The sequence below is a fragment of the Coregonus clupeaformis genome, chromosome 14, assembly GCF_020615455.1.
Source record: "Coregonus clupeaformis isolate EN_2021a chromosome 14, ASM2061545v1, whole genome shotgun sequence".
NCBI classification, from domain to species: domain Eukaryota; kingdom Metazoa; phylum Chordata; class Actinopteri; order Salmoniformes; family Salmonidae; genus Coregonus; species Coregonus clupeaformis.
The window spans coordinates 33915897-33939521 of NC_059205.1; the positions used below are offsets into that span (position 1 = coordinate 33915897).

At 43.0% G+C, this 23625-nt stretch overlaps 1 protein-coding gene across 5 annotated transcripts in view; it reads left to right on the forward strand.

The window, feature by feature from the left end:
• LOC121580993 (zinc finger protein 521) overlaps window positions 1-23625 on the forward strand; it is a 152573-nt gene that overhangs the window by 115162 nt on the left and 13786 nt on the right. For all 5 annotated transcript variants that reach the window (XM_041896260.2, XM_041896261.2, XM_041896257.2 and 2 more), the window contains one exon: window positions 11209-11324. In XM_041896260.2, coding sequence (XP_041752194.1) covers window positions 11209-11324 — 116 coding nt within the window. The remainder of the gene's footprint in view (window positions 1-11208; window positions 11325-23625) is intronic.

The following is a 23625-nucleotide window of genomic DNA, read 5'->3' on the forward strand; positions in this document are numbered from 1 at the left end:
GTGCCGTTTAATATACAGAGCATTCTTTCTTCATATGAGCCTTTCTTCACCTGCAGCTTTGACAGACAGGTCGCCCCTTCTCCCTCTGAGTCCATATCGATCCCGGTGGCGGGTGCAGGAGAGAAAGGGATGCAGAGAGAGAGAGAGAGAGAGAGAGAGCACCCTCAGGACAGTGGTGGTAGAGCAGACACACAGAGGCGGGGGACGAGGATGGATGGAGGATGGAAGTGGTGGACCATGGGGAGTATGGAGGGAGAGACTGAAAGGGAGGGAGGGAGACTGAGATTTAGAGCACACTGGGCTTCTCAGGCATTCTCTGGATAGGGAGAAATGGGTTGGAGGCGGTTTGTCTGTGAGACCCAGTCTGTCCTTGAAAACATTTATCCAACTTAAAATGACTCAATGATACAAGTCTGTATCCAAATGATCTATTTCCAGTCTACCCGGTGAGCCATGTCTATGTGGGAGGGTCCAAGAGACTGTCAGTTGTTCCTCTGAGTTAATTACACTGGAGTCTGGTGGCTGTAGAGAACGGACAGAATGGACAGAAAATACAGGAGCTGGAAGAAATACATAGACAGAAAGGAAGACGAAGAAGAAAACTTTGGGGAAAGCGTCAGTACAGCGAATGTAAGATGAAAGGATGAATGGAGGGGAGAAAAGGAAAAGAGAGCTGGGGAACGGGAGGAGGGTAAATGGGAGTGGAGGAGAGGAGAGGAGAGGGAAGGAGAGGAGAGGAGAGAGGTCCGTAAGCCCCTGGATGATGAGAGCGAGAGAGAGTGAGGCTGACTCTCCCAGGAAAGCTTTGACAGGTTTCAGAAGTGGGGGAGCCTGCAGCTAGAAGTGTCTGCTCTGCCTGCACCCTTAGGAGCGGCTGCGAGGGGCTGCCAGAGAAAATGTGATTGGGAATATTATGAGGGTTAAGGGAAAGAAAACAGAAGAAAGTGTTCAGGATGAATGTGTTTCCCCCCCTTATGTCACAGCAGGTAACTGAAAGTCACAAAACTCCAGGATGTTCTTTGTCTTTTTCTGACAATAGCAAGTTTATGACAAATAGGTATATTAATTAGCTGGTTTCTGTAGTTCCTTACCTCTATGAACTGCCAGTCTCTTCCGTTCCGATTTTAGAATTAGGTTGTTGTATCCCCCCAAAAAAATATATATATAAAAAATAAACATCACAAAATGAAGTTAATTACCAACAATCAAATAACATGTCTGAGAGCACTGACTCCTGTTTACGCACATTTAAATCTATATTATCATGAACTCCTGGGTGTGAAACGAACAGAGACGTAAATAAAACAGATAGATAAATACATAAAATAAAAGGAGAAAAAAAGCAGGATAAACTTTTCCCCTCAAACCGCTTAGCATTGGTGTTGTATGTGCAGAGAGGGAGAGAGAGATATCCTGCAGAGAGCACCGTCCACCCTGCCAAAATAAAGATGAGCTGGGGCCTGTGCTGGGGCCTGTAGTAAAGGAGACGTCTGCCATGGCGGAGGCCCCTGAGATCTAATCAGAGGGCTTAATATCCCCCACAGCCAGGAGACCTTGGCCCCTTCGCCCCGCCGCCCAGCCCAGACCGGCTCCAGCCCTGCTCAGCCTCATTCTCTCAGTCGGCCTCCACTCACACAGCCAGAAAATACCACTAAGTTGTATTCCTTGCACTCGTGCGCCCTCTCTCTTTCTCTCTCTCTCTCTTTCTCTCTCTCTCGCACACACTTGTTGTTTCACTCGCTCTCCCTCTCTTTCCCTGTCTCTATCGTTCCCTCTCTCTTTCTTGCTCTCTCTGTCTATCTCTCTCTCTCTCTCTCTCTCTCTCTCTCTCTCTCTCTCTCTCTCTCTCTCTCTCTCTCTCTCTCTCTCTCTCTCTTTCTCTCTCTCTTTCACTCTCTCGACAGGCACTCTGCCTGCAATGCTTTCAGCTTTCATTGTACACTTATGCATGATGCCGGTGAATGCTGAGTTATGCATTGATGCCCTAGCTGTACCAAGCTGATGCATCTTGTGTTGTGTTGTTGTGTCTTGTTCAGGGCCGCCAGAAAACATTTGCCACATCACTTTTCAATTAGGTGTGGCAGCGCCATACCACTTTTGATTTAGTTGAATAATTAAATAATTAATCATTAAAATTTGCCTCATGATTTGACAACTCGTGACCAATTTCTCTGTCCTTCACATCGAAGTGCTGCTGCAGGCTTTTTGTGTGTGTTGACCAATCAGATTCATGGAAATCGCAGGTCGCGTGGGACAGGCCGGGCACAACACACATAGCTCAAGGCGTGCTCTCCACTTTCCTCCGGTATTTATTTAGCAAGCGTGATAACACATGACTCCGACAGACACACTCCTGACAGACAAACTCTTACAGAAATGGAGCAGCCTATACACCTAAACATTAGCGATCTTTTCAGTCCAATCAACTATAGGCTACTAACAACAGCAGCTGCATAGGCGGGTTGGTTGTTAAGCAACACAACCGACGCGTGCACAATTATGGGGCAAAACAGATAGGGTTGGCTTAGATTGTTGACAACATGTAAAATATATTTTGTCTCCAATGTTTATTGAAAACATAAATACATTTGCACAATGAGCACTTGTTGTCTCTCAAATAAGTCATTACAGTTGTTGGTTAGCTCGCTAGCTAATTTTTGCCATATTAGCATTGACATGAAATCAAAAGCACCTCAAAACAAACTTGGGCTGACTAGGCTACCTAGACTGGAATGAATCAATAAACACAATAGCTGACATAGACTGTGAGGTAATGTTTTATTAGGCCTACAGTTGCATAGGGCAGGACTACACGATGCAAACTTGCATAAAGCAAGCTCAACCCTGTGAGTTTTATTGTCCAATCATGTTGCTTTCTCTGTGTCTGTGTATAGGAAACCCCCCTTCTTTAAAATATAATTAATATGAACAAGTACAAGGCTGCTGCAGCTTGACAGGGTTTTCATCCTTCCCAAGGCCAGGAGTTTTTCCAGGAGTTTTTTTAAACCATGTTACCAGATCAAGAAAAACTCTGGGCACCAGAAATGTTTGTTTCGCCACACCACTCGGGGACCTGTGGTGCCACCTCTGGTCTTGTTTGTAGTGGGGTCAAAAGACATGTAAACATTGTGATATGAGGAGTAGGAGCTCACCTGACACCTCCGTGGTGTGCTGTGCTGTACTCTAGGTATATTGCCTTCAGAAAGTATTCATACCCCTTGACTTATTCCACATTTTGTTATGTTACAGCCTGAATTCAAAATGGATTATATAGATTTTTACAACATCCCAGTGTAGATTTGGCCTTGCGTTTTAGGTTATTGTCCTCCTGAAAGGTGAATTAATCTCCCAGTGCCTGGTGGAAAGCAGACTGAACCAGGTTTTCCTCTAGGATTTTGCTTGTGCTTAGCTCCATTCTGTTTCTTTTTTATCCTGAAAAACTCCCCAGTCCTTAACGATTACAAGCATACCCATAACATGATGCAGCCACCACTATGCTTGAAAATATGGAGAGTGGTACTCAGTAATGTGTTGTATTGGATTTGCCCTAACCATAACACTTTGTATTCAGGACAAAAAGTTAATTGCTTAGCCATTTTTTTTTTCAGTATTACTTTAGTGCCTTGTTGCAGACAGGATGCATGTTTTGGAATATTCATATTATGTGCAGGCTTCCTTCTTTTCGCTCTGTCAATTAGGTTAGTATTGTGGAGTAACTACAATGTTGTTGATCCATCCTCAGTTTTCTCCTATCACAGCCATTAAACTCTGTAACTGTTTTAAAGTCACCATTGGCCTCATAGTGAAATCCCTGAGCTGTTTCCTTCCTCTCCGGCAACTGAGTTAGGAAGGACACCTGTCTCTTTGTAGTGACTGGGTGTATTGATACACCATCCAAAATGTAATTTTTACCGATCTACCAATAGGTGCCCTTCTTTGCAAGGCATTGGAATTCCTCCCTGGTCTTTGTGGTTGAATCTGTGTTTGAAATTCACTGCTCGACTGAGGGACCTTACAGATAATTGTATTTGTGGGGTACAGAGATGAGCTAGTCATTCAAAATCATGTAAAACACTATTATTGCACACAGCGTGAATCCATGCAACTTATTATGTTACTTGTTAAGATTTTTTTTACTCCTGAACTTATTTAGGCTTGCCATAACAAAGGGGTTGAATACTTATTGACTCAAGACATTTCAATGTTCCATATTTTATTAATTTGTAAACATTTCTAAATACATTATTCCACTTTGACATTATGGGCTATTTTGTGTAGGCCAGCGCCAAAAAATCTATATTTAATCCATTTTAAATTCAGGCTGTAACACAACTAAATGTGGAAAAAGTCAAGGGGTGTGAATAGTTTCTGAAGGCACTGTAGATGTGGGATTTGCAACCCATCCTCCAGATGAAAATATGTCCAGGGAACAACTTTTGCAGGCGAGAGAAAACATGCTGTCTTGAGGCTATATTGTTTTGCTGTAGTGATTTATCTGCCTCCCAGTCCAAGACATAATGATAACCCACTGTTGTTGGTTTGACATGTTTCTATGCAGAGCAACCAGACAAAACAACACTAGATATACAAAAGTATGTGGACACCCCTTCAAATGAGTGGATTCGGCTATTTCAGCTACACCCGTTGTTGACAGGTGTATAAAATCGAGCACACAGCCATGCAATCTCCATAGCCAACATTGGCAGTAGAATGGCCTTACTGAGATCTCAGTGACTTTCAAGGTGGCACCATCATAGAGTCAGTTTGTCAAATTTCTACACTGCAATAGCTGCCCGTGTCAACTGTAAGTGCTGTTATTGTGAAGTGGAAACGTCTAAGAGCAACAATGGCTCAGCCGCGAAGTGGTAGGCCACACAAGCTTACAGAATGAGACCAATGTCAGCACAATAATTATTAGTCGGGAGCTTCATGAAATGGGTTTCCATGGCAGCCGCACACAAGCCTAAGATCACCATGCACAATGCCAAGGGTTGGCTGGAGTGGTGTAAAGCTCGCCGCCATTGGACTCTGGAGCAGTGGAAATGTGTTCTGTGGAGTGATGAATCATGCTTCACAATCTGGCAGTCCAACGGACGAATCTTGGTTTGGCGGATGCCAGGCGAACGCTACCTGCCCGAATTGCATATTGCCAACTGTAAAGTTTGGTGGAGGATGAATAATGTCTGGGGCTGTTTTTCATTGTTCGGGCTATGCCCATAGTTCCAGTGAAGGGGAATCTTAATGCTACAGCATACAATGACATTCTAGACGATTCTGGGCTTCCAACTTTGTGGCAATAGTTTGGGGCAGGCCCTTTCCTGTTTCAGCATTCCCCCGTGCACAAAGCGAGGTCCATACAGAAATGGTTTGTCGAGATCGGTGTGGAAGAACTTGACTGGCCTGCACAGAGCCCTAACCTCAACCCCATCGAACACCTTTAGGATGAATTGGAACGCCGACTGCAAGTTAGGCCTAATCGCCCAACATCAGTGCCCGTCCTCACTAATGCCCTTGTGGCTGAATGGAAGCAATTCCCCGCAGCAATGTTCCAACATCTAGTGGAAAGCCTTCCCAGAAGAGTGGAGGCTGTCATAGCATTAAGGTGGGACCAACTCCATGTTAATGCCCATGATTTTGGAATGAGATGTTTGCCAAACAGGTGTCCACAAACTTTTGGTCATGTAGTGTAATTACTGTCTGCTTGCCTACTTTTTTCCACAAAAAAGATGTCAAAAACACAATCAAAGCAGCAATCATTGTAGCCTATAAGCACGAAGCAGTTATATATTTCCAGCTTTGGATATCCTTGTGTTGTACTTAAACTTGGGATGAAACGAGGCTGTTGTGAATAGAACATCCAGCTAGCCCTGTGTTTGCCCTTGTGACACTCTGATCATTTGTTTTCAGAAGTGGGCCATAACCCATAATCATAGCTATAGCGTTATTTGTTTGTTCATTAGTGTGAGTATGTTAATTTTTGTGTTCAACACTGTGTTTAGTTGAGTCGTGTTCCACAGACAGCTGTCACTGAGATATTAGTAGTCTGGGATTGTCTGTTCCTCTGGATGTGAAGCGCTAGCTGCAGATGTAAACTTTTATTTCTCAGGTCAGGAGCGTACGTGGCAGCCATCTGGGCGTCCGTCTGCTGTAGCTAAGTGAACCTCAGGCATATACAGCTCAATAATTAATATCAGCTCTCCCAGCTGATTTTGGGACATGTTGATGTTGCCAAGCACCCCGTGCGCTGCAGTAGAGCTCCCATCAGAGGCGGTAGAGCTGCAGCGACCCCAAAGTGCTCTCAGATAGACACCTCACCTTTAGTGGCTGCTTTTCATTCCCCTCCCTGCGGCCCTCAGCCCCTCAGCCCAGGCGGTGCATACATTAAGAGAAAAGTTATTTTAAGCCTTTAAGAAATTCAAATGAAGCCCGGCCCCACATGGTAACTTTTCGGGAGCATCCAGACCTCAGAGAGTAGACAGCCGTAACATGCGTCCTTATAGCACAGAGTTCTGGGATAACAAACGGCATGTTTGAAGTGTTCTTCGGAGAACACAGAGATAGAGAGACACGCACACACTCACATACCGAGAGAGAGACGCACACACACACACACACTCGTCTCCCTAGTATACTGGACCAATGTGGACTATGTATGGCTTAATTAAAGCACAAATGCATAGTATAGATTTATATATTGTAAGTGCGTGCGTGTGCGTGTGTGTTTATATCATAGCGACTGTAGTCTGAGTCTGCATAAATAAATAGTGCCTCTGCATGAATATTTATATTGTCAATATCATTAGCGATGTAGCATAATAGAGGCCATGTTTTGCACTTGAAGCCATGCCAATTTCTTCTGTGGTTGTTTATTTTCTGGCTTGTTGTCCCCACAAGTAGTTCTAAATAAAGATCATCATTATTCTCATAACATTATGCGCTCATTCACTGTACCACAGTAGCATGGCCGGGTATGACCACTCTGTTAAAACCACCAATTATGTGTCAGATATCAATGTTTTTTTGTCTTAATTACTGACATCATAATTATGTGTTTTATTGTCAGTACAACACATTCACTCGCCCGTATTTAGCAACTATTGTTGTTGCCCTTTACCAAGTGGGGAGAACAAGTATTTGATACACTGCCGATTTTGCAGGTTTTCCTACTTACAAATAGAGGTCTGTAATTTTTATCATAGGTACACTTCAACTGTGAGAGACAGAATCTAAAACAAAAATCCAGAAAATCACATTGTATGATTTTTAAGTAATTCATTTGCATTTTATTGCATGACATAAGTATTTGATACATCAGAAAAGCAGAACTTAATATTTGGTACATAAACCTTTGTTTGCAAATACAGAGATCATTCGTTTCCTGTAGGTCTTGACCAGGTTTGCACACACTGCAGCAGGGATTTTGGCCCACTCCTCCATACAGACCTTCTCCAGATCCTTCAGGTTTCGGGGCTGTCGCTGGGCAATACAGACTTTCAGCTCCCTCCAAAGATTTTCTATTGGGTTCAGGTCTGGAGACTGGCTAGGCCACTCCAGGACCTTGAGATGCTTCTTACGGAGCCACTCCTTAGTTGCCCTGGCTGTGTGTTTCAGGTCGTTGTCATGCTGGAAGACCCAGCCACGACCCATCTTCAATGCTCTTACTGAGGGAAGGAGGTTGTTGGCCAAGATCTCGCGATACATGGCCCCATCCATCCTCCCCTCAATATGGTGCAGTCGTCCTGTCCCCTTTGCAGAAAAGCCTCCCCAAAGAATGATGTTTCCACCTCCATGCTTCACGGTTGGGATGGTGTTCTTGGGGTTGTACTCATCCTTCTTCTTCCTCCAAACACGGCGAGTGGAGTTTATTTTTGTCTCATCAGACCACATGACCTTCTCCCATTCCTCCTCTGGATCATCCAGATGGTCATTGGCAAACTTCAGACGGCCTGGACATGCGCTGGCTTGAGCAGGGGGACCTTGCGTGCACTGCAGGATTTTAATCCATGACGGCGTAGTGTGTTACTAATGGTTTTCTTTGAGACTGTGGTCCCAGCTCTCTTCAGGTCATTGACCAGGTCCTGCCGTGTAGTTCTGGGCTGATCCCTCACCTTCCTCATGATCATTGATGCCCCACGAGGTGAGATCTTGCATGGAGCCCCAGACCGAGGGTGATTGACCGTCATCTTGAACTTCTTCCATTTTCTAATAATTGCGCCAACAGTTGTTGCCTTCTCACCAAGCTGCTTGCCTATTGTCCTGTAGCCCATCCCAGCCTTGTGCAGGTCTACAATTTTATCCCTGATGTCCTTACACAGTTCTCTGGTCTTGGCCATTGTGGAGAGGTTGGAGTCTGTTTGATTGAGTGTGTGGACAGGTGTCTTTTATACAGGTAACGAGTTCAAACAGGTGCAGTTAATACAGGTAATGAGTGGAGAACGGGAGGGCTTCTTAAAGAAAAACTAACAGGTCTGTAAGAGCCGGAATTCTTACTGGTTGGTAGGTGATCAAATACTTATGTCATGCAATAAAATGCAAATTAATTACTTAAAAATCATACAATGTGATTTTCTGGATTTTTGTTTTAGATTCCGTCTCTCACAGTTGAAGTGTACCTATGATAAAAATTACAGACCTCTACATGCTTTGTAAGTAGGAAAACCTGCAAAATCGGCAGTGTATCAAATACTTGTTCTCCCCACTGTATGTTGGCTGTATAGCATTTTGTTTCTCTTCTTTGTTTCTATGTTTCTTATTTAGCCTATATCATTGTGGATTATTTTGCATTTACCCTTATTTTCTGATAGCTCCATGTATTCTGCCCTACCAAGCAAAAAGGCAGTAACTGCTCATTTGGTCGAAAATGAGTTAATGTCATTTTTGCTACATTAAATACATGCTTAATCATGTGGACAAGTATCCTGCCTCTATTATATTGTGTTTTGGAGAAATTGGGGGTCATATTAGCAGTAACTGCAAAAAGTTACTGTGAAACCAACTGAACTTACTGCCTTTTAGCTTGGTTTTAACATACCCTTGGCTGCAGTTACTGCCTTTTACCTTGGTATCATATACTTTTATTCTGATAGTGATGCTATCGAACCTGTATGACACTGACTGACAGCTACACACACATACATTGTTTATCTAGGGACACAACATCATGGCACAGCATTCCCGGGGGGGAATGATGGTTGAACTTGCTCTGAAACGCAGACACCCAGACACTGGTAAGAACTCGCTAGCTAAGTAGATCTGAGAACATAATTAATTAACTAGCTAGCTAACTAGCTAGCGAGTATAGACTAACAATGCTACCGGTTCCCATAAGAGGAGATCTGCAGTTGATACTAACTCTATTAGCCCTATAATGAATTATATTCTGAAATTTCATCTGATGGTTTCTTTGAATCAGTACACCACACACACAATTTCTAGCCAGTGACAGCCACCTAGCTAGCTAGAACTGACGTGCCCCTACCAAAATGTAAAACCTACCTAGCTAGCATTAGCATGAAGCAATAGATTTGTGCTACCTTCTCCCATAAGAGTAATTTATACTAGGTTCAATATATTATCCCTATAATGAATATAATCCCTATAATTTTATTCTGACATTCCATGGGTTATTTGAATCAGTAACATTACACCACACACATGATCTCTAGCCAGCTGACAGTCAGTTAGACGTGCACCCCATACTTAATTGTCACCCTCGTTTTCCAGTTGAGCACACACACAGCATTGCTACCTCATTAATAATATATCTTCTCACATGTCCAGGGTTTCTGGTTTTCTTTTATATTCCAGTATTGAGTGACTGTCCCGGTCAGGAAAGTTAAAATCCAAAATTGTATCCATCACCTTTGTAGGTGGCGTATGTAATTAGCACAACATGTATTGGCATGCCAAATGTGTGCTCATGTGTCTGCTTCGGTGCCATCATTACATGAATGCGGGAAAAAACTGTTTTGCCAAAATGACTTCCACCAATCCCTGTGGCCTAGATGATTAAAGTATATATGGGGATCAACGTTGCCATGTGAGGGTGCATTAGGACTGTGCATTAGGACACGTCAATACTTGGTTTTATTCCTGTCAATGTCCGTCCATGCGATCTAAATAAGCAATAGGGCTATATGAGTCCAAGAAGATGGACATCATCACGAAGCTGTGTCCTCTGATGCCTGAAAATCGAAGGCAGTCTGGAATGACTTGGCTGTGAACAGCATTGCTGAGGATGAGGAGTGATAAGGAAGAGCACTGAAGAAGTTTTACTTAAAAATGAAATGAAAATGATACTTAAAAATGAAATATAACTATTCAGCATTTTATCAATTGTAGCTAAATGTAATTTGTGTCCTCTTATGAATATGAAAATGTAAATATGTTTAAAATTAATTCTTAAAGCTGTTATTTATTCAAAATTGTCTATGTAAGTGTAATAATAATAAAAAAATACAAATCATTTAATTTGCAATCTCATGGTAATTTTTTAGAATTAGTATTACCTTACGTCATACTTCTATCATGTTCCAATACATCATTATATATTACAAAATAGGTAATAATTTAATGTAATTCAAACAATTGCAGTGCTGCCTTTCACATTTATTCTTATAATAAGACATGGGGTACTTGTAAAACACAGTATGTAATGTGACTGACGCAGAACCTACATCTCCATGTAAATGCAACTGGTATCTTAATGGAAGACACACAAAGGATGCAGTTTCAACTCTGTTATACTGTCACTAATTACAGTGCTCTTTTATTAATAGCATAAATGAGAAGTATAGTAAACTATCAAATGAAAATGGCAGATACTGCTCTTTGCTTTGTTATTACCCTGCAATTTGTAACATATCATGCCAAGGAAGGGTCAAAATGAATAAAAATTGAACTCATAGTAAGACAACAGATCACTACATCTCCAATGATCTTACTGGAATTCATTTGACTGGACAATTAAAAAACTTTGAAGCATTTTACTGCCTTTTTGCTTGGTAGGGCAGTATTACATTAGCAAAATGACTGATATTTTACTCTGATTTCAAATAAGATACTCACTTTCTTTCACCCCTTCCTCTCTCTCTCTCTCTCTCTCTCTCTCTCTCTCTCTCTCTCTCTCTCTCTCTCTCTCTCTCTCTCTCTCTCTCTCTCTCTCTCTCTCTCTCTCTCTCTCTCTCTCTCTCTCTCTTCTCTCTGTAGTATTTGTCCAGGCCAGTAAGCTCCAGCAGCACATCTTCTCAGCCCATGGCCAGGAGGATAAGATATATGACTGCTCCCAGTGCCCACAGAAGTTCTTCTTCCAGACAGAGCTACAGGTAAGCACAAACAAAGGCCAGGTAGCAGTCACCACCACCATCAAGCACACACATAAACCTATACACACACTCATGTACATGCACACATGAGCACGCAAACGCACACAGGCACACACAGGCACACACATATTTAATTTGTCCTGCTCTCTGTCCCGGTTGGGATGGGAGACTCCGACGGAATTACTCCAGTTGGTTTCCAAACTAATTTGTGATCAACCGATACACAATGATTTGATTTGCTTATTAGACCTAAAATATATGGAATTAGAAGGATTAGGGGAATGTGCTTTTTGGGGAGTAATTACTATACTGTACAGAGGCAAAAACACAGTTGAGTCAATAATATGCCTCCTTTTCCCAGCCTCGTAATCACAGAGGAGGCACTCATGGCTAAATATGATCTGTGTCCGTAGGGATGCCATATCTGCCCTTCAACAAAGTTAGAATTTGGACTCTTATGATCTCTCAATGTTGTAGAGATAATCCATTTTCGAGCAATCTCTTCCCACTGTCCTCAGAGTAGTTGAACAAAACTAAAAGGCCTTATTTTATTTCAGTCTTCATCTTGTTATTTTCAAGCAGCTCAATCGTCTTTTGGGGAATTGTACCCTGGCAGGACACGCCATGTCTTTCCTCGTTTCTTGTACAAATCTTTCATTTTCTATCAGTACCTCTTGTATCTGAAACATTGTGTGTTGGCGCCTCATAATTGAGCACTGAGGACCCTAACATATACGAATATAGCCATCTGAGGAGAGCTAATTAATTATCAACACTCATTAAAATGATTTATATGTCCAAGCACCTTGTGAAACCCACTAGTACCGAACACCAGTCTACTGACCACGAGCCCCAACAACCACAGACACGCATTAGTGGTGCTAGCTAAGTATTAGCATCTAGCCAGCAGATGTAAGGGTGCATCCTGGGCTTTAGCTTAGCATTGACCAGACAAGAGATGTTCATATTGAGATTCAGCCAGTAAACACAGAGTCATGGTGTGCCAGGAGGAAGGTGAATGTGATCATTATCTACCGGACAGTTCAGTCTACAGAACAGACAGCCAAGAATAAAACAAGTCTTGATGCACCACCCACCAACAGACAGGTTCGTCATGGAAGACAAGGTTATTAGTAACTAACAAGTCTTGTGTTTTCGAACAAACTCCTAGCTAGCATTGAGTCCTCTCTCTTAACACAACATGGCAAACACAGCATCTTATTTATCCCATTTCATCTGTCATTGGAACTAGTGTTTCGAGTGTTTTCGCTATAGCCAGGGTTGTTACAAGTACCTGTAAACAATCTCAAATAACCTGGGGATGTTTTTCCAACTTTTTACTCTGACATGTTTTGGGCATGAAGTGCTCCTCCAGCTCCCGGAGGTGTTGTTTCATGCTTATATTGTTTAACACTCTTTGTGAAGAGACGAAGAGCGAACATGAAAGACCTATGGCACTTTGTTGTGAAGCAGAGGTTTGTGAAAAGGAGAGCATGGATTGTGCTTAGGGGATAAGACAATCATTATATTCAACCTGTGCCATGGCATGCTCTAGAAGCAACCCCCAGTCGGTGCATACACACACACCAAAAGACGCACATGTTTACACACACACACAAAACAGTGACGCAAACATCCACGTGCACACACACACCTACATCTACACACACAGGCTTATCACACTTAAACACACATTCATTACGACATTTACATAAATTCACATCATTACAGACACACAAGAAGTTGATTAACACCAAAACCATCCACTGACTCCCCCTGGAGTTCCTTTTTTGTATAATGAAGAAATGTGTTTTCAAAGGGAAGGACATTTTTCTTTGTAGACCTACAATGTGTTGTACAACGTGGACAATATTTCCGATTAAGATACATCTTCCCATTCTTCTAAGTGTTCTAGAATATAGATGTCTCCATGCTGCAACATATGAGATATAATCAAGGTTTATGTACTGTATACGAGTTGTTGTTTGTTTCGGGTTGTTGTTTTTTACCGACTATATCACTACTCAAAAATGTCTCCCTGACATGGTGAAGTCATTTGTCAATCTCTCTCTAGTGGAGCTATCATCCAGCGGTGAGGAGATAGATGTTGCTCCTCTCTCTGCCTCTCCCTGCCTGGTCTGCCTGTAGTTTTGAGTTTCTCTCTCCTCCTACACCCTGACACTCTGGCCCACTCTCTGGCTACCTCGGCTCCTCATCTCTCACAGTAGTCAGAATAGGTCAAGGGGTTAGTGCAGACAGGGAGAGAGAGGAGAGGGAGAGCTGCCTGCCATGGTAGGCAAGTAAAGGGAAGCAGCAACGATATTTTATTAATTTGCCGCTGAGATTCCCTGAAACAGACCAAAGGCTGTGACAGGTATCCAGCGCTACCCCCCTCTCCCGCACCGCCTCCCCCCCTCTCCCCCACTGTCCACCCATCCTCCCCCACCCCCTCCCCCTGTGAACTCTACCCTGCGAAGGGCGAGCCAATTTTTGGCGGCCTGTCGAGATGGATGATGGGAGAGCATCCGTCTAATCAGCCCTCCCAGGAACCCCCGCCCGGTCTCCTCCCTCGGACCAGACAGATTGACTGACTCCTGGGCCTTGGTGCCCCAGAAACCACAGTCCAGAAGAAACTCTGCTCTCTCTCCCTTTCTCGCTATCTTTTTCTCTCTTTCGTTCCCCCTTTCTCTCTCTCTCTCTCTCTATATATATATATCTCTCTTTCTCAAGCCAAGCATTGAGACACATAGACCACCGTTGTTTCCAGAACCCTCCTGAGAGTGGAGACATTTCATTAGGTGCTGATGGGGAGGGCCAATGGTTCAGTGTTGGTGCTAACAGGGCTAGCTGTGGTGTGGTTTCCCCGCTTTCTTACTCTCGCTCTCTCTCTCTTTCTCTCTCTCTCTCTCTCTCTCTCTTACCTGTCAACCTCCCACTACCCCCTACTGACCACCTCTACTGCCCACCCCCCATGCAGCTATAGGAGTAGGAGATACATCCTCTTCTAGCCACTCCTCTCCTCCAATCTACTGTACTCTAACTGCCTCTCATGCTCAGGCTGTCTCTACCCCTTACCCTGGTTTGGACAAGCCATGGGTTTGTGGGTGCTTAGGAGTGGCCATACTGAAATACAACACTGAACTTAAAAATACACTTTTTCCTCCTGTTTCCTTGGCATTAGCTGTCTCTCTCTCTGCCTTGTTACATAAGGAACTGAGCCATTGACAATGCTCTGCTATTCCACTGGATTAATTAGGCAGATCTAATAACTGATGGTGGCAGCAGTGAATTAGCCACAGTTTAAATTGGACATTTCTATGAGTGGAAGTTCATTTGTTGAAGAAGCACATAAGTCCAGCAGCTCATCATTGGCCTGCTTGTGTTGCGATACCACCGCAAGTGTGCAAGCGTGGGATATATCCTCCCTCTCTATAGTGATGAACCCTAGTGCTCCTAAGACTCCTAAGACAAAACAATTATATTCAAGTTACACAACAATGTAGATTGCATTTTTTCTGCAATGAGATTTCCCTCCTGTTCCACTTAGCTGGGGCTCTTTTTTATCCTTCACTTTCATTATCATTCCTGCTCCAATTGACAGAGGAGGACAGTGAGTGGGTAGTCAGTGGGTACACTAGGACTTCTCTCCCTTTCCTTAGATACCCGCAGGACACGCACCTTAATTGGAGGGTCTTTAAAAGGATTCCTTCAAAGACGACGACGCTCGGTCCAAAGCTCCAGCTCTTTAATGAGTGCTAGAAGTGACAAGAGCATGTCTGTATCATGTTCTACTTCCTCTCTCACAAATTAGATTATCCTTCTTTCTCTGTATGGGATGGCCGTTATTGCCAAACTGTGACCGATTTTAAAGTTTTAATTAAGGAAATTCATCATTTTCAGGGAAATACTTAAAAAAGGAAAAAATATGATATCTTGAAAATAAAGCAGAATAATCACCTTGAGTTCACTCAACTAATTACTAATGATACAGTGGCTTGCGAAAGTATTCACCCCCTTGGCATTTTTCCTATTTTGTTGCCTTACAACCTGGAATTAAAATTGATTTTTTGGGGGGTTGTATCATCTGATTTACACAACATGCCTACCAAATATTTTGGGGGGGTAAAACAAACAAGAATTAAGACAAAAAAAACAGAAAAAACAGAAAACTTGAGCGTGCATAACTATTCACCCCCCCCACAAAGTCAATACTTTGTAGAGCCATCTTTTGCAGCAATTACAGCTGCAAGTCTCTTGGGGTATGTCTCTATAAGCTTGGCACATCTAGCCACTGGGATTTTTGCCCATTCTTCAAGACAAAACTGCTCAAGCTCCTTCAAGTTGGATGGGTTCCGCTGGTGTACAGCAATCTTTAAGTCATACCACAGATTCTCAATTGGATTGAGGTCTGGGCTTTGACTAGGCCATTCCAAGACATTTAAATGTTTCCCCTTAAACCACTCAAGTGTTGCTTTAGCAGTATGCTTAGGGTCATTGTCCTGCTGGAAGGTGAACCTCTGTCGCAGTCTCAAATCTGTGGAAGACTTAACAGGTTTCCCTCAAGAATTTCCCTGTATTTAGCGCCATCCATCATTCCTTCAATTCTGACCAGTTTTCCAGTCCCTGCCAATGGAAAACATACCCACAGCATGATGCTGCCACCACCATGCGTCATTGTGGGGATGGTGTTCTCGGGGTGATGAGAGGTGTTGAGTTTCCGCCAGATATAGCGTTTTCCTTGATGGCCAAAAAGCTCAATTTTAGTCTAATCTGACCAGAGTACCTTCTTCCATATGTTTGGGGAGTCTCCCACATGCCTTTTGGCGAACACCAAACGTGTTTGCTTATTTTTTTCTTTAAGCAACAGCTTTTTTCTGGCCACTCTTCCTTAAAGCCCAGCTCTGTGGAGTGTATGACTTAAAGTGGTCCTATGGACAGATACTCCAATCTGTGGAGCTTTGCAGCTCCTTCAGGGTTATCTTTGGTCTCTTTGTTGCCTCTCTGATTAATGCCCTCCTTGCCTGGTCCATTAGTTTTGGTGGGCGTCCCTCTCTTGGCAGGTTTGTTGTGGTGCCATATTCTTTAAATTTTTAATAATGGATTTAATGGTGCTCCATGGGATGTTCAAAGTTTCTGATATTTTTTATAACCCAACCCTGATCTGTACTTCTCCACAACTTTGTCCCTGACCTGTTTGGAGAGCTCCTTGGTCTTCATGGTCCCACTTGCTTGGTGGTGCCCCTTGGTTAGTGGTGTTGCAGACTCTGGGGCCTTCAGAACAGGTGTATATATACTGAGATCATGTGACAGATCATGTGACACATAGATTGCACACAGGTGGACTTTATTTAACTAATTATGTGACTTCTGAAGGTAATTGGTTGCACCAGATCTTATTTAGGGGCTTCATAGCAAAGGGGGTGAATACATATGCACGCACCACTTTTCCATTATTTATTTTTTTGAATTTTTTGAAACAAGTTCATTTTTTCATTTCACTTCACCAATTTGGACTATTTTGTGTCTGTCCATTACATGAAATCCAAATAAAAATCAATTTAAATTACAGGTTGTAATGCAACAAAATAGGAAAAACGCCAAGGGGGATGAATACTTTTGCAAGGCACTGTAGTATTTCATTAGCATATATAATAGCATATATAATAGCATTGCAGGTGTAATAGCATAGCTCACTCTACTGTAGATCTGTAAACAATATTAGAGTGATTTCTCAACATCTGCGAGAGCAAGAAAACTGACAGTCATCACACTAAATATTATTTAGTGTAATGTTTGTCAGTGTTTTTTGGGGCAAAGCATCATTCTGACATGTCGAATTGGGACTACAATTCCCATGAAGATTTATTTTAGAATTTACAATTTGGAATATGGCCCCACGTTTAATGCACAATATCCCTAACACGTGCCACACTGAGGCTGATCTACATTTGTTTAGCCCTCAGTGGCTTGCAAACACCTAGCTTTCCGAGAATACACTATCTTCATCTGCCAAGTGTGACAGCTTCACATGCGCTTGAACATTTCTTTGTATCTTTTTAAATGACAAGCCGTTCTTCTCTTCAGCCCCCCAGGTGCTCACAGTGCTGTCACCATTTCAAAAAGTTGAGCAGCAAAATGAAAGAGAAATGAATAAAAGGGCACAACTGTGTGTTTGTGATGCGCCATCATTAATATTTAAGATTATTTATAATGATGTACAAACATGCTGTACAAACAGTCATCAGCGCTGTAAAAGGGGACGTAAACATTGTAAGATGAATGGCGACGACGTAACACGGTCGTGGCGTTCTACTTTCCTACTGTAGGTGGATCCGATTTAGACAGCATGACAAACCTAATGATCCTAGGAGGATTTTCTCTCTGCAGTGTGTGTGTGTGTGTGACGTGTATATGAGTGTGTGTGTGTGCGTGCGTGTGTGTGTCTATGTACAGTATGTGTCTTTGTTTCTTCCTCTCCCAGGGTGGGTCTGATGTGTGCATGCAAACACAGTGTCTGGAGGGAGACATGACAAAAACTCCCAGAAGTCTTTGAGGCATTATTTTCTCTTCTTCTTCCTCCTCCGCTCGCTGTACTACTGGGAGAAGTTAAATCCAAACAAAGAGAGGGAAGGATGCTCTGTGCTGAAATCCATCACCGGATCTGTTCCCTAACCGTTTCTGTTATACTTTTTATTTGACTTTCTGCAACTTTGATAAAGCATGTCATTAAGACTGCATGAGAAATACATTACAGGTTTAATTTACCTGGTTAAAGAGATTCACTTTGCAAGTGTCTGACTCTAAACGTGTTTCTACAAATTGCTGTTGAGGCTAGCTGGTCCTCACAGAATCCGATCGCACATTTCCTCCTGGATTTATTTTCAAACACTGTATGTACAGTAATTATTAGACATTTCCATTTTGTAAATAAATGTTACATGACACCAATTGTGTCTATTAAAAGCTAATATTGTGACTCTCTCTCCAAACAAGTGGGTAAACGTGAGACTGCATTTGTTTTTTGTCGGCATCACAGTTTCAACTCTCACCTAGTGAAGTGCTCAATCTAACAGTAGCCTCAAATTCGCTCCTAGAATTCACTCTGTCACTGAAGTAGCTATAGCAACGAGAGAGAGATAGAGGAGTATTATATGAGTGAGATTTCTGTGCTGTAGCATCATCGCCTACACCAGTCAAACTCCTGTCCCTAAGTGAAGTGGTTAAATGTGAGAGTAATTGTGTTTAGTTTCTGGGACTGACATGTGGAGCTCCATGGAACCCATCTCCCTTCCAGTGACAGGCTTGGATCCCATCCCCTCTACCCCCCTGCCACCCCCCTGCCTCAGTCTAATTAGTCTGTGTAGCCCAGGGCTCGTGTCCTACCAAGACCCATCATCCTATCTCCCTCCCAAGATGGCTCCCCTAAGAAAGATCCTTAATTGGGTTCTTAAGTCATAGTCTTCATTTTTAGTGGGGAAAGGCATCTGTGTTTGGTAGCTATCACCTCAGAAATCAGTTTGTATTTTTCTCTCTCTCCCTTTCTCTCGCTCACTTGCTTTTTTAAAATCTCCCTCCCTCACACACACACTCACATACATTATATTTTTCTCCAGCTCCCTCCCTCTCTCCCTGTTTATATCTCTATCTCCCTTCATCTCACTTTCTTTATTTCTCTCATCTCTCTCTTCCTCTCCATCTCTAACTCTTTCTCTTCCCCTCCCTTCTTCCGCTCAACTCTCCATCTCTTTCACCTCTCTCTCTTTCTCTATCCTTCTCTTCTCTTTCTCTCCATCTACTCCCTTTCTATCTCCACATCACTCTCTCAATCCCTCCCTCTCTCCATCTCTTTCTCTCTCTCTCGCCCTCTCCATCTCTTCCTCTCTTCCTCTTTCCCGCTCTCTAGTCTCTCCACATAATGAGGCTCCATAATAACCCAGCGGTTGTGCAGTTGTTTTGCTATCTCAGTCAAACAGCAGGATCACTCCATAGTGGGCTTCTAGCACCATTCAGTTGTCTACTTAGACAGGGTAATGAGTATCATTTGGAGGAACAAAGCACACTAGCCCTCCAATAGGGTGGTCTGTCTTCTCTCGTTACACCTCAGAAGAGAAGGATTTCACCGTTGTTTGGATCTTTTGTACATCCAGCCAGACAATTCCAGCTATTACTCATTTATTACATAGCTGTTATACACATAACCACATGCCAGAGGCTAATAAGACACACACACACACGCATGGACACACAGACAAACACACACACACACACACTAAAGTCTCCCCACCCTAGCCCCAGAGCTGTACTGAATGTTCACGAGTCCCCAGGCACCACACTTCAAACAAGACAGTCGGTTACCAAGGAGACCGTGGTGGTTGTGGCCAAACAGCGGACGAGGTCAGCTCTCCCTATGGCCTGATAAGTGTTGACTGTGGAGAATGCCAGCTGCTAGTTTTATTTATTTATTTATTTATTGGTATTCTTCATTGGCTAAACTGGCTGAGGCCTGACAGGAAGGGATTACACCCCTAGTGGACGAGCCAACAATGGGGAATGAGGCTCACTCCAAGCAAAGGGGGACTGAGTCAATACTGTCCTGGACTCAAGTCAACACGCCATCACTGCTCAGACAGGACCCAGGGAACGTAGTACTGGGACTGCATGGGCCTGCTCTGTCTGGTTGTAGGGTTGAACTTCACATATACAGGTCATGTATGATCAGTTTTGTTACAATAAATGGAAAACACAATAAAACACCATAGAACACAATGGCTATTTAGTGCTTTGTGGAATGGAATATAATTTGCCCAGTGCTTTGTGTTCGTAGTTCAGATACAGCATGACCCATATATGTGTCTCTTAAAGCAGCCCAGTGTTATGTTTAAAGGTCCAATGCAGCTGTTTTTATTTCAATATCAAATCATTTATGGGTAACAATTAAGTACCTTACTGTGATTGTTTATAATTAAAATGGTCAAAGAGAAATAATAATACCTTCTTAACAAAGAGCAATTTCTCAAGCAAGAATTTTGATAAGACTGTCTGGGAGGGGTCTGAGTGGAGAGTGGAAAACTGAAAACTAGCTGTTATTTGGCAGAGAGGTTTGCAACTCAGTTTCTTATTGGTCTATTAACTCATTTACCACCTGGTGATGTCACCAGGAAGGCCAAAACTCCACCCACCAAAACAGGCAGAAATTTCAGGCAGTCTTTTCAAACATTTTTATCATAATTTTCACAATTTCACAGTATTATTCCAACTTCATAGTGTGGAAATATATATAAAACACAGGAAAATCCTATTTTTGACTGCACTGGGCCTTTAACCTGTTATCTGTTCTGAGGCTTGTGAGTTCTTTGTCTCAGCGTAGCTCAGCGGCAGCCTGCTCTGCTTTTATGCCTTAATTAAACTCCTGACTGATGACTAGCAGTGTGCTGCAGTTGGATCTCTGTGGTTTGACGCTCCGCTTGCTCCCTGTGCTCCAGATGCAGCTATGTGGTCCTCTGTAGCTCAATTGGTAGAGCATGGCGCTTGTAACACCAGGGTAGTGGGTTCGATCCCTGGGACCACCCATACATAAAATAAATTAAAATGTATGCACACATGACTGTAAGTAGCTTTGGATAAAAGCGTCTGCGAAATGGCATATTATTATTATTATTATGTTAGCAGACTTATGACAGCTACGAGCAGAGAGGTAGTTTAAGCTCACACTGACTAGACATGGGGGCTAACCTAGGGCTGTTACGGTGACCGTATTACCGCTACACCGGTGGTCACGAGTCATGACGGCAGTCAAATTCCACGTGATCGTTTAGTCACGGTAATTAGACTTCTCCAAGCTCTGATGCTGCTGATGGTCATTAGTAGCCTATCAAAATTGTTAACTGCCTGGTACTCAGCACTCTATTGTCCCTTTAATCACTCTGATTTGCAATGACAATGCAAATCTAATGAAACACTTAATGAAAGCCAATGCGCTCATGTTGCGAAACATTTCTATAGGCTATAGGCTATGCAATATGTTCAATATGCACCTCAGAATTGGATAAGGACGCGCGCAGTTGCGTCCCTGATGTGTCACTTGTAGCCTGTGAGAAACACCCGATCACGTGACGGGCATTGGCTAATAAGAATTTATCTTACTGAGTGAGCCATGTGAGTGAGAGGTGCTTCGGAGCATGCAGCCGGGAGAAGGGAATTATAATTATTATATTCAGCCCAAGGGCACAATGGCCACTGGCCGCAAAAGGCATGGATTTTTTTAGGGGGCATTATGGCCACACAAAGGGGATGCCGCCGGGAAATTAGAGGCATTATCAAGTGTTTGTCAAATTGTGAATGAGAGACTGATGAAGTGTGTGCAGCCTGCGCAAAAAAAACAAAGCAGAGCTCATGCCTTTCATGCGACTTTTTTCAAGTCTCATCTTGCAGCCTTAGAATGTATTAAAAATCTAAACATATAGCCCAACGTTTGTATCACAACTGAAGTTGCATAAATAACTCTAAATTAAGCATATATGAGGACCTGTTTCTTTGTTAACTGCTCAACACTGCTTAGACATGGGGAGGGCTAGCCACTACTGACTAGACATGGGGAGGGCTAGCTGCTACTGCTTAGACATGGGGAGGGCTAACCGCTACTGACTAGACACAGGGAGGCTATCTGCTACTGCTTAGACATGGGGAGGGCTAGCCGCTACTGACTAGACACAGGGAGGCTAACTGCTACTGCTTAGACATGGGGAGGGCTAACCGCTACTGACTAGACATGGGGAGGCTATCTGCTACTGCTTAGACATGGGGAGGGTTGGCCGCTACTGACTAGACACAAGGAAGCTATCTGCTAATGCTTAGACATGGGGAGGGCTAGCCGCTACTGACTAGACACAGGGAGGCTAGCTGCTACTGCTTAGACATGGGGAGGCTAGCCGCTACTAGGGCTGTGGGATGTATGACAATAGCAAAATGGTGGATGTCTTGGAAGGAACACTGGTCACTTCAATAATGTTTACATACTGTTTTACCCATTTGATATGCACAGTAAATACAGTTGAAGTCAGAAGTTTACATACACCTTAGCCAAATACATTTAAACTCAGTTTTTCACAATTCCTGACATTTAATCCTAGTAAAATTCCCTGTTTTAGGTCAGTTAGGATCACCACTTTATTTTAAGAATGTGAAATGTCAGAATAATAGTAGAGAGAATGATTTATTTCAGATTTTATTTATTTCATCACATTCCCAGTGGGTCAGAAGTTTACATACACTCAATTAGTATTTGGTAGCATCGCCTTTAAATTGTTTAACTTGGGTCAAACGTTTTGGGTAGCCTTCCACAAGCTTCCCACAATAAGTTGGGTGAATTTTGGCCCATTCCTCCTGACAGAGCTGGTGTAACTGAGTCAGGTTTGTAGGCCTCCTTGCTCGCACACGCTTTTTCAGTTCTGCCCACAAATGTCCTATAAGATTGAGGTCAGGGCTTTGTGATGGCCACTCCAATACCTTGACTTTGTTGTCCTTAAGCCATTTTGCCACAACTTTGGAAGTATGCTTGGGGTCATTGTCCATTTGGAAGACCCATTTGCGACCAAGCTTTAACTTCCTGACTGATGTCTTGAGATGTTGCTTCAATATATCCACATCATTTTCCTTCCTCATGATGCCATCTATTTTGTGAAGTGCACCAGTCCCTCCTGTAGCAAAGCACCCCCACAGCATGATGCTGCCACCCCCGTGCTTCACGGTTGGGATGGTGTTCTTCGCCTTTTTCCTCCAAACATAACGATGGTCATTATGGCCAAACAGTTATATTTTTGTTACATCAGACCAGAGGACATTTCTCCAAAAAGTACGATCTGTGTCCCCATGTGCAGTTGCAAACCGTAGTCTGGCTTTTTTATGACGGTTTTGGAGCAGTGGCTTCTTAATTGCTGAGTGGCCTTTCAGGTTATATCGATATAGGACTTGTTTTACTGTGGATATAGATACTTTTGTACCTGTTTACTCCTGCATCTTCACAAGTTCCTTTGCTGTTGTTCTGGGATTGATTTGCACTTTTCGCACCAAAGTACGTTCATCTCTAGGAGACAGAACGCATCTCCTTCCTGAGCGGTATGATGGCTGCGTGGTCCCATGGTGTTTATACTTGCGTACTATTGTTTGTACAGACGAACGTGGTACCTTCAGGCATTTGGAAATTGCTCCCAAGGATGAACCAGACTTGTGGAGGTCCAGACTTGGCTGATTTCTTTTGATTTTCCCATGATGTCAAGCAAAGAGGCACTGAGTTTGAAGGTAG